The 12442-nt window shown below is 41.6% G+C and overlaps 2 protein-coding genes across 2 annotated transcripts, besides 1 other annotated feature; one reads left to right on the top strand and one right to left on the bottom strand.

The window, feature by feature from the left end:
* Nucleotides 1–2416: 2416 nt before the first annotated feature.
* Nucleotides 2417–3550: a mobile genetic element.
* Nucleotides 3551–5858: 2308 nt separating this feature from the next.
* Nucleotides 5859–8025, bottom strand: NFIA_089300 (F-box/WD repeat-containing protein; the record flags this gene model as incomplete). The annotated part of the gene is made up of 2 exons (XM_001260869.1): nucleotides 5859–7520; nucleotides 7618–8025. 2 exons carry the CDS (start codon nucleotides 8023–8025, stop codon nucleotides 5859–5861), a joined length of 2070 nt encoding a protein of 689 aa, XP_001260870.1.
* Nucleotides 8026–10304: 2279 nt separating this feature from the next.
* On the top strand, nucleotides 10305–11957 carry NFIA_089290 (autophagy-related protein 17; the record flags this gene model as incomplete). Its single annotated transcript, XM_001260868.1, has 1 exon — nucleotides 10305–11957. One exon carries the CDS (start codon nucleotides 10305–10307, stop codon nucleotides 11955–11957), a length of 1653 nt encoding a protein of 550 aa, XP_001260869.1.
* Between the last annotated feature and the right edge of the window lie 485 nt (nucleotides 11958–12442).

Raw genomic sequence — 12442 nt, 5'->3', positions numbered from 1 at the left:
TAAACTATTAGAAGTTAAACTACTAGATTAGGAGGCTATTACTATAAATATAGCCTACTTACTAAAAGAGAGAGCTAAAGTAATTATAATAAAGATAAGAGAAGTTACTAATATAGTCTAATTAGAACTTACTACTACCTAATAGTATTAAGAAGAATATTTAAACTACTCTTACTTAGTAGCCCTATACTATATTATTAAGTTAAAAGTCTAGCTAGACCTATAGAATATCTAGATAGATTACCTAAGCTAGAAGCTTAATATATAATATATAAAATTCATAGTGCTAAAAGTTATTAGGTTATATACTTACTAACTAGATATACTACTAGATATGTATAATATATTCTATATTAGCCTCTTATAGCCTACTATAGATAATCTATTCCTAAGTTAGTTAAATAATAATTACTAGCTACTCTTAAAGCTTATAGATAATAAAGCTAAATATATAGTTAAAGAGATCCTAGATAAATATAAGAAGTAATTTATTAAATAAGTTAAAATATAATTTAGCCTTAAGCTAAAGAAGATGTTCTTAGACTATAAGCTAATACTTAGAAATAAATATATATATACTATAAAATCTAAGGGCACTAAGATCTATTATTTAACTTAATATATTAATAAGTAGAAGGGGCTGATTAAATACTCTAGTAGGATAATTATTAAAATAGCCTATAGTATATAAATTAGTACATAATTATTAGAGAAGCTATAGCTATATATATTCTATACTATTATTTATTTATAGAATTAATACCTACGCAGAGAGGCAGTGGAGGAGAATAATTAAATAAAATAGATCTAGATCACACCCTATAAGAAGCTTTATAGTAAAAAGCTATTATTAGTAAATCTATATATATATAGCTATAGAACATACATCAGACACTATAAGATTCTAAGATTAAAGAAGCTAGATCTATATACCTAAGTAGGCTATCTTATTAGCTACATAGCATCTAATATATAGAAGATATAGAATCTACTAACTAGAATAATCACTAATAAGAGAGATATAATATTTAATAAAGATATCTTATTTAATCCAGATCAGCTGTTCTATACTAAAGTAATTAGATCTATTAAAATTAATAAGCTACTAGATATTAATGATTTACCTAGCTTAGTAGGAGATACAGATAATGAGTTAGATAAGGTTAAAGCTTAGGGAGTGAATAAAGTAATTAATAAAGTAAGTAAGGCTATATGTAAGGCTATAAGTAATGGTGCTATGCCTAAAGAGATAGATGGTAAGGCTATAGCAGAAACCCTAGAATATTAACTTATATCTCTAACCCCTGAGGCTACACCTATCCAGAATAATCATCTATTAATTAAGCAAGATATTTATATTATGTCATGCCCAGTGAACACTTAGCATAGAATTCCTAGAGGCTAGATTAATAGCCCACAGAGAGATGAGCCTATTTAACTAGATTTGATGACCCTGAGATCACTAACTAGAATTAATGATTTACCAGAGCCAGAGACACCTATAAGGCTTATAGATACACTGCCTAAGTCCCCATTACCTAAGCCTATAGGATAATTAGAACCAGAAGATTCACCTTTAAAATAGCTATTTAAGGAAGTTAATTAATTAAGTATTAAGCTAAATAATTAAGATAAGCTAGATAATGCTGATGATATCCTATAGAGGCTAAAACATAGTATAAGTACTAATTTTTCACTGGATAACATTATTAAAGGAAAATAGGAATATTAAATTCTAAAGACCTATAATTTCACTGCTACTTAGATAAACAGCTTATAATAATTCTATTTAGTATTTATATTATTTAGAATAGGCCTAAAAGATAAGGTATTAAAGAAGTAACTTTATTAAGATAAAATACTGCATATCTAATAGCTAGAAGGAGATATAGAAGTACCTATTAAAGGAACTCTTTAAAGCAGCTATATAGTTAGAATATAATATATTATTAGCTTAAGGAACTTTTCAGAAGTGTCATGGGCTGCCCCCATGACATGCACCGCATTGTGTATGTGGCTGTGGTCATGTGGTTCCCTGTTAGTCTGTCGCCGTGTCATCTTAGCATGATGACAGCCTGTACCTAGTTTTCTTCCTTCTTTAGCAATTCCACTCCATACCTTCGTGGCCTATTGGGACGGCTAGAGTAAAGCCTCGGACTGAGATATTCTAGCCTGTGACAAGAAGGTTAGAATACCTAGAGATAAGTAGATTATTCTACTATAATAGGTTTTCATATATAAATTTAATTAAGAAGGCTACTTAATTAAGGCTAAGGTATGAATCTGTATATAAGAAGATATATAATAGATAATATATAATAATACTATAGCTGCTACTCTTATTATATAAATATTCTAAATATTAATAGCTATTATAGTAGTATTTAATCTTAATATATAATAAATTAATACTATTAATACCTTTATTAATAGTGAGCTTAATAAGAAGGTCTATATTAGAATAGCTAAAGGATTCTCTAAATATAGCTATATTTATCTATTAAAGTAAGCTCTTTATAGCCTATATAGGGCACTGTGCCTCTAGTAGAGAGATATTTTAAAAGTACTTAAAGAGATAGGTTTATAAAGAATTAATACTAACTTATACCTTTATATAGATAATATACTATTTCTTTATTATTATAAAAGCAAGAAGTATGCTGATAATCTAATTTAGAAACTATAAGAATAATATAAATTCTATAATCTAGGTAAGGAAGAGAGCTTCCTAAATATTAAGATTAGTAGAGATTAAATAAAATAGAAGCTATAGCTTAGCTAATAGGTATATATTAAGAAGATTATTATAAGATATTATTTAGATTTAATTAATTAGAAGGCATAAATACCTATAATAATAGATTAGCTATATCCTTATAATAGAAAAGCTATAGCTAGTAAGATATACTACTATTAATCTAAAATTAGATTAATTCTCTATACCACAGTAATTACTTACTTAGATATTACTAAGATAATATTTAATTTATTAAGATATCTACTAAATCCTAGACCTACCTATTTTAATATAGCTAATTAAATTATTCTATATCTTACTTTAATAAAGGACTATATATTAGAATATAAAAGTAATTTAATAAGGAATATCTTTATTATTACTAGTAATACTACCTATAGAGATTATTTAGATTATAGTAGTAGTAAGAGATATCTTATAAAGCTATTTAGTACTACTATTAACTAGTAAGTAGGGAAATAATAAACTATTACTACTTCTACTACTAAGACTAAATTACTTACTATTTCAGAGGCTATGAAGAATATCTATTAGTAGAAATAACTATTCCTAGATATTAGATTTAATCTAGAGTATGAGATATCCATTCTATATAATAATTATTAAATAGTAGAGCTTCTATATAGTAAAGAGCCTATAATTCACATAAGGCTACACTATATTAATATATATTAATATTAGCTTTAGTAAGAGGTCTAATCAGGCTATATATCAGTTAATTAGATTAAAACTAATTATATACTAGCAGACAGCCTGACAAAGATATTACTAAAGATCAAGTATGATGACTTTTATAGAATAATTAGGCTTATCAGCTAATCAGAAGGCAAAGATTAAGCTTTAACTTATCTAACATCATTAATTTAACATAATTAAATATTTAGGGAGATGGATATGGCTTTAACAGCTATAGAATATATAGCTTCACCTAATCAGCTCAGCTAGGGGGGTATATTGAATTATATGACTGCTTGCCTAATTTAGAAGTGATGTAATTTCATCAAGCTGTTAAAGCTATTTCCCTAAGCCATTTCTTCACTTAATAATCAGTGAATATTCACTCTAATTACAGCATTAAATCAAAGGCATAAATAGGAGCTAGATAGTCATTCATTTAGAAGAATCAGACCTTTATTGATTTTTAATTGGCCATAGAAATTGCTAGTGCTACATAAATCATTATAGTATTATTATTTTCAACAGTTTCTTTATTACAGGTTCCTGGCTCTGAGTATTATTCACTCAAAGCTGCAATAACCAAAGTAAGTAGTTGTGCTTAGTAGTAAAGCACAGCAAACATAGCTATTCAATCAGGACTACAGCCATGCAGAGCCAGGTTTCCTTAATCATCATCAAAATTAATACAAAATATGGCAATCATGGCAAAGAATGAGAAAAATAGAATTGCTAGAAAGAGATCCAAACATATTCTGCAGAAATCATTCTTTATAAAGCAGAAGCCGCAACAATCAAGAGATTCTATGTTACCATAATAGATGAATGATTAATGTTGACAGTGATTGTTGATAACAACAGTGGAAGCTAAATGCACCAAAACCATCCAGCTGAATAAGGCTAAGGGGAGTATTCTATATCTGGTGGTCATGTTGGCCTCGGAGGCGCAGATAGCTATGGTGGTGCATACTCTACTCAAACATATAAAGCTAAAACTGCGAAATGGGTCAAATGTACCACAGAACCTGCCGACAAAGATCTATTTGGAGCCTTGAACAAGTCCGGTTAACTACCTTATGGACTGGAACATCCCAAAAGGGAGCTGACAAGAGAGGAACATCATACATATCTCTCCTTCCTTAGTTATCTGTGCTCAAATCCATGGAACTGCAGCAATGCCAATCAGCACCGAAGCTGTCGGATTGCACCTTGTCGTCAATAAAATATCCATGACAGTATAGTTTTTAAATTGATCCCCGCAAGAATCTCCAACAATAGCACAACGGGAATTCGTCCATGTTCGATCTCGGGATATTCAGGACGGAAGACCAAACGAGATCTACATATATTGGCTTATACTTATCATCGTCGTCGTTTTGTAGCATAGGAGAAAAAAGTTGAAGATGCAGCATGCACTTATATTATCCAACCTCTTCAAAGAGAGTCAGCAAGCCTTACCCCTTGGAATCACCCATTGAATGGCACCAAACACCCTACACTGCCAGGCCTAAACAACTCAACACTAAACATCCAGAAAAGCCAGTAGACCAGCCCAGCTCAAGACGCCAGACTCTCAGCAAGCAAACGCGACGTGAACATCATCCCTTTCAACTCAACACTAAGCTCAAGCCTTACCCTGACAGCAATATCCTTGCCGCATAAATGCCACCAGAAATTATAAATAGTGTCAGCATAAGCACACCCACTATCACCGTAACGACTATAGCCAGTCTTAAGAGAGCGACCGACGCCTCTGCCATCTCATTGAACGTGGCTGTCATATTCCACTCCTTCCTGGCTAGGGCCTGAAAGAGGGCCGCGAAGCCATCCTGTAGCGGTTGCGTCCACTTTCTTGTAGGCAGAGGAGCTGGGCCGGCTTCCAGTCAGAGGAGGAAACATGGCCGTAAGACTGTTGGTTCGAGCGATCGTATATCCCTCGGTACGACGGCTCTCTGACATGCAAGCCGTCTTCAGAACTGGGGTAAGACAGCGGTTGGTTGGTCATGTTGAGTATTAGGAGGAAGAAGGGTATCGATGATGAAGATGGCTGGATGTTTTATCGGAGAAAGGATGAACAGAAATAAGTCAAGTCCAAGAGGGACAGTTGTGAGTTGTCAAGGGCAGGTGAGATATGATTGTATCGTAGTCGTTTCGAAAATATGGTCGATCTAGAACCGCCCTCCCAGGGAAACCTAACTTCATTCCTTGGTAGACAAGCAGGGACAAAAACTATAACTTGTGAGAATCTGTTTCATTTACTACCATTAAGATACATGGTGGACATTCCCTAGTCCTGCTCGTGAATCACACCAAACACCATATGCTCTGAGCCCTAGAATTTCAGCCCTAAAAGGTAGGGGAACGACAGAAAGAACGCCAGCCCAGGGGTATTAACAAGTAAGAAAAAGCAAACTGAAAGGAGCTTTCAGGTCTGGAAACTGTACATGCGCACTTCGCAATCTTCGCTGCCTGTAGCGAAGCGGCTGTCGCCAAGGCCGATGCAGGTCACTGGCCCTGAATGTCCAGTAAATGTGCGCTCGCATTTGCCGGTCCTGGGATCCCAGATCTTGACCATGCGATCCTCAGCTCCCGAAACGATACGGAGAGTGTCGGCCGCTAAAGCCCACACTCCTTCCAGATGACCAAAGAATGTACGCAAGCACCTTCCGGACGAGGTCTCCCACAGCCGAATGGTCGAGTCAAGAGCGCTGGTTACTATGTAACGTGGTGGTGAAGGACGTCCGTCGTCGAAAGCCGGGCCAAAAGCAGAAGAGGGAGTGTCTGAGGTCTGAGCATCAAATCCAGGTATAGCCTGCGGAGAAGCAGCTGGACTGTCGCCGGAGGTGACGCTAACGTTATCATTCTCGCATTCGACATCATGATCTTCGAATTCAAATTCCCTGGGAAGCGGAACAACCTGCTGCACCTGACCAACATGCCCGTGAAATGTTCTGATGCAGGACTTGGTATCCAAGTCCCAGAGTTTGACCGTGCAGTCGTCCGAGGCAGAAAATACTGTTCGGGAGGCCGAGTCAACTCGGACCGCATTGACCCAGTCGGTGTGCCCACGCAGAAGGCAAGTCGACTTATCCTCAAAATTCCAGATCTTCACGGTCTTGTCTACAGACCCAGATGCAAGGATGGTCGCATCGAAATGCAGGCCGACTACACCTCCACGGTGGCCGGAGTAGGTAGATATGCATTCGCCTGTCCGCCAATTCCACACCTTGAGAGTATGATCCATGCTGCCACTAATCAATTTCGTATCGTCGAATTGAAGACAGCGAATGCCGGACCGGTGTCCCTTCAGGGTGCGAAGCTCCTCGCCTGTTTCCGTGTCCCAGATTTTGATCGTAGCATCATAGGACCCAGTAGCCAGGATATTGTCCTCAAATTGCAAACACATAATGCCGTTACTGTGTCCCTTGAACACTCTGATCGAGCAGCGCCCATATTTCCAGTTTGTGCCCACTTTGAAGCGATCCTTGTACACTTCCTTCCACGGTCTGTATCGTGTTTTAAAGTAGTCCTCATTTTGCTCTGATTGAGAAACAATGGACGTGCACTGACGTTTTACCATGGCCGTGTCTTCTTTATCCGATTCAGGTTTTCGCTTGGATCCTGACGCTGCAGTGTCGATAGTAGCCGAATTGCTTTCAGTCTCCGCTGGCTGCTCGCTGACATCCCATGTAGCTGCACGGCGTTCGATTTCGCGCTTAGATTCACGCAACCTTTTACGGTCGAGAAGAGGAAGGCCCCAACCACATTTCTTGCACTTGCGATGAATATGCTGCTCACACATTCGGTGCCAAACTACATCATCGTCGGCCAACGCTCTCCAACGTCTCGAGACCTGCGCGGCTTTGCAGAGAGAGGTCGTGTCCAAGTAACATAAAATTTTGAAGGAGATTTCTGGAGGGAGAGCCGTGAGGAAGTCGATACGAATCAAATCGCGGACTGTTGCCGAGATGAAAGACAGTTGCGGAAAGCAACACTGTGCCATTATTCCCTGCAGGATAAGTTTTCGGTGCTTCGCCGGGGCGGCAGAAAAAATCGACCAAGCATGCGCGATGCCTTGCTGATCACTCTGTGGTAGTGTTTCTAATTCCTTTGCCATCTGTCAGCGCTAGAACGAAGACACTTGACAAGTATGGTGCATTTTGGATGCTGGAAGAAGAGCTTACCCGTTGTAACTTGTCCATTGTTGGTTCATCAGCCTGTCGCCTGCACTTTAAATCTGGTCGGTGACGATAACAGTATTTGGAATTCGCACTGCTGATTTCTACCGGCTGTCCAGTTTGCGAACCAAGAGGAGCGTACTGTTCGGGGATATGCCTGGCCAGAAAGGGTGCGACGTTCTTGCCAGCCAGCTTTTCACGTATTGGTTTTTGGGTGTTGAAACTGTGGGGCTTGTCCTGTGTAGATTCGGGCCCCGTTTCAACATCTTCGACGGTCTCAGATGGGCCAAATACAGATGCAAAGGAAGAATCTCCTGGGAGGTAAAGCGCCTTCTCCTCCGAGGCACACTCGTCTTTCATAGTCGAGGTGGAGGATCCGTGACCATCGCGAAACGACAGTTCATGGGCATCCATAGCGGCACTCAACCACTCATTAGGTATATTTCGAGTCGCGTCAACGGTCTTTTGCGAACGTCGTAGAGATTTGAAAGATCGAAGATTGCAGCAGCCGGGATCACTCGTAAGGTCAATTGAAGTGAGAAAGACGAGGAGGTAGGGTATACGATCAATGTGGCGACCGTCGGGGATGATGTGATGTTTGAGATGAGTACCCGGGAAGGCGGTGGTAACCGATGAGTAGATAAGGAGTACAGAAGTATCAAGATTACTTCGAAAAAGCGAGAGCTTGCTTTATAAATTGGAGAGCGTAGTAAGAGCTAGAATTTGCAGAGCCGCTGATATCTCTTGCCTGTACTGACCAGAGTGATTCATCCCAGAGACATTATTATTATTATCGAAGTGCCTGAATCACGCAACAGCAGCTGCAAGTCTCGTGCTGCGGCCACCATTTTGCGGGTGGGGAGCACGTGATTCGAGATCGATGGCGCCATCGCCGCCTACCGTCGCATCAGATCTCATCAGTGTTCTTCGTCCCGCATTCCATTCTGATGGCGTGAACTGTGATCATAACCACAATATTAAATCTTGCAGTGGTCCACTTTGACTAGGTACCTTAGGCGCTTACCTAGCTTGGAGCATTGTCCAATCATTGAGCCCAATGGCATCAAAAATCGCCATTTGTAGGACGGATTGCGGATCTTCCAAGTTAGTTCGAAATGCGGACTCTAGGAGTCTTCTAAGTTTTGACTTCTACTACTGATCCTGGACGGTCTGCGGGTCTGGGCCTTCGGGGTACATAAGACATACCAATATGGAGTACGGAGTATGAAGGAGATAGAGACTGTTCTCAATGTTGCTCTTTGCTGCAGAACACACTCCGGTACAGGGTCTTACCTCAGCTACTAAGCAATCTGACCTCGACATCAGATCTAACGCCCCCTTTGCAAGATGGGAAATCTCAGGATACACAGCGTCGATTTCGTTCAGCCTATGGTGACTCTACTGAGCGCTTTTTTGAATACGTGCTTCGGTTTCCAGGCAGAGCAGCCAGGAGCAGCTCCATACCCTCGTCTGGTCCGCTTTGGCAACCACTGCTGGCCAAGATCAGGAGAGACCGTTGTAAAACGCGGTGGGAGCAGTAGCAGTCTCACAATGATAACTCCAAGCCACGGCTCAGTGGCCGGTTCTCACCCGCTTCATAGTTGCAGCCATCCTCGGAAAGACGCAGATGCAACCCCGTTCCAGTCCTGTCCGCTGTCGATTCGGAAGTGAAGGCCCGAACGGGTCAATCAGAACGCCAATTGAGGTAGGATGTGAAAGTACTATGCGATCTTCAAACCGCTAGCCATTCCATTTAAATAGTTCTTCCTTCAATACTCTAGCTGATTATCTTACATCTGGTCTATATCCTTGCGCTTCATGCATTAGACTTGTGACCTTCTAACGCGTTGTCAACTGGATATCGGGATGATCATTAGTAGGAATCATAGGCGTCTAAGGTAACGTCGAGGTCCAGAGGTCCAGGGTGAGCTGAAGGCTAGAGATATGATGAGATCATGTGACCATTATCACATGATGCCATAATCCAAACCTGGAGACGGGGATGTCGACAGTACATCCTTGTGAAACATCTTGTGTCATCTAAACCACTTTTGACTTCTAGTTTATCGATAGATCGTCACCAACCATATGTACTATCCCTGTATCCACACCGCCTGTTGACCTGTTGATCTAGTTCCCAGGCCTCAGACCAAGACCAAACATTCCCGTTCTCCGGTCACTCAGTTGGTATCCTGAACATGGCATGTATGCTATGAGCATTGCTTGTTACTATTGACTACAACAGGTAGATATTCTTTATGGGAAAGGCTGGAGCGGTCTCGGAAGATCGATTTCTGTCGCCGTCCCCCCAAATCTTCGCATCAGGTGCAGCAGCTCCTTTTCTACTCCTAAATCGCTAAGCGGCGTTCTGGTACTTCTGCTTCTGGCTCAGTCTATCTATCTGAATTTCCGTTATTTTTTGATAGTTGGAAAGAAGAAAGTTATCGCCTGTCCAACAAGCGAGTCATAGTCAACCTAAAACGCCACTTGAGTCTCGACAGGTATAGAGGCGGACAGAAGGCGACAGAACATCACCTCATTTTTCTAATGAGGTGACTGTGAACTAAAATCACGCCTTCTCAGGGATTGTTCCCTCGTCGTACTGAGCAGCGCAGAACTGGACTTGCGGAATAGCGTGGCTGAAGATCAGCCCTTCCGTGCGTTGTTATTGAGTGCTTGGAGTCATTGAAAGCATGTCATCCTCTGAATCCTCGTCAGCGTCCGGAGGTGGACGTCCCGATGCAGGGCAGCCGCCGAGCGAGGAGCAGGCGATGCCTCGACTCGATACTCTTATCTCACATCTTGTTGCGGCCAAACGATCCTTATCATCCATTAATCATGTGTGGCGAGCCAATGAAATTGTCACTGCCGCTCGTGCTGCATTAGAAGAATGTGTGGTCGTGTCCGCGAGGACGGGCTTTCTCCGTCGCGGGCTTAACAATCAACTGCGGCTCTTGTATAGTGTCCGGACTGAAGTGGAGGAGATATCCCTTCGTGGACGCTCGGAATTTGCGGCTGTCTTGAAGGACCTCGACGACGCGGATACGCGACTGAGACGCACCTTAGAGCTTCTTCGGGAAACAATTGTCCACCCTGCCTTTCGTCCTGAAGGAGAAGATCCAAAGAGTCTGCATGACTTTGTCGACGAGCGAGGTGTAGAGGAACTTCATGCAGCTTTGAAGAGCTCAATAGATCGCACCACTGCGGCACAAGCGCAACTGGACTCCTCCAACCATGCCTTTGATGACGAGCTCCTGTCTATTAAGGAGGCTCTGGGAACCTATAGGACCGCTGCGAAATTGGCCTCGTCGCGTTCCTCCTCGTCTGCATCTTCCTCGTCGGCATCCAATTCCAGCCTGCCCTCCATGTCAACTATGCCATCTATGTTGCATTCGCTGGAAATGCATGCACAGGAAATGGCCAACCTACTGGAATCGTTGGTCCGGCATTTTGATCTCTGCGTAACAGCTGTCAAACACACCGAAGGGGGCGGGGCTGCAGCGAAATCTATCACAGGTGATATGCCCGTTGGTGTACCTGTCAGCGGCCGTATGGGCTCAAACATTGAAGATATAAACGACAATCTGAATGCACCACTGGACCCACTAAGCAATTCCGAGTACCAAGAAATGGTGAATGTCCTGTTCAAAGATGCAGCTGAAGCGGAAGATGTTGTGATGGAGATCCAAGATCGAATAAGCGAGATGGAATCTGTTCTGGAGAACGTATTGGCTCAACGAGACGCTCTTCGGTCCATCTACAATGCCACAACAGATATTTACCAGCATCTTTCTTCTCTTGGGTCAACACGCTTGCCGGGCTATATCGCTCAGGCACACAATTTCACGCAAGTGTGGCACGAAGAGAATGATCGTATAAGTGGTGGCTTAGCAGATCTTTCTGATTTGAACTCACTTTACGATGGCTTCCTTGATGCTTATGACGGTCTGATTGTCGAGGTAGCGCGTCGAAAGCATGTGCGGCAACGCGTCGAGAAAGTCCTCCGTGATGCCAGGCACAAGCTGGATCAACTCTATGAGGAAGATGTCACTGCCCGCGAGACATTCCGGGTTGAAAAAGGGGACTATCTGCCATCCGACATATGGCCCGAAATAGGCCGGGAGCCCATGCGGATCGAATTTCGACGGATATCGGGTGCCAACGTCCAGGCCGTCAATCTACAGAGGCCGCATGAACAAGAAGCTATCACAGGTGAACAAGAGGCAGCAAATCGCCTTGCGCCAGTGGAAAGCAGTGATGGAGACGAGATTATTCCTGATCTGCCGAGAGACCTCGTGGAGCAGGCTTTCGCTCGGCTCAAGGCTAGGGTCAAAGGCGCAACATGATGCGACTCACCCCCTTGAGTGATAGAACTGACAGAGCCAACTTCACACTTGACAACTTCCTAGATTTCTATCTCAGCTTCAATATGACCTATGTCTGATCACGAGCATATTGGTTGGTAGGACAGATTTTACCGTGATGTTCATACAAACCTGGACCTTGCCATTGAGTAATAAGGTTGCCTACATGATGAACTCAGAAGAGGTTAAACCTCACCCGAGGATTGGTTCGAGCCCTTTACTTGTAAGACAACCCCATTGATGACGCATACTCCATATACTTTCCGAGAAACTGGACGTAGGCGCGTTGTGGGCAGTCTAGTATAGGAATGAACCAACATGAGGATCAAAGAGAGCTCTGATGGGTCAGCCAAACTCTTTTTATGCCTATTTGATCAAATATCACCAAAGAAAGTGAATTCTATTGAGGTAAACCATATTCGCCTATCCGCTCTTTCTATATCGACTTGTGTACTCGAAAACCCATA

This window comes from Aspergillus fischeri, genomic scaffold, assembly GCF_000149645.3.
Source record: "Aspergillus fischeri NRRL 181 1099437636264 genomic scaffold, whole genome shotgun sequence".
In the NCBI taxonomy this organism is placed as follows: domain Eukaryota; kingdom Fungi; phylum Ascomycota; class Eurotiomycetes; order Eurotiales; family Aspergillaceae; genus Aspergillus; species Aspergillus fischeri.
Note: the sequence above shows the minus strand (reverse complement) of the source record. Positions and strands in the feature narration are given on the sequence as shown.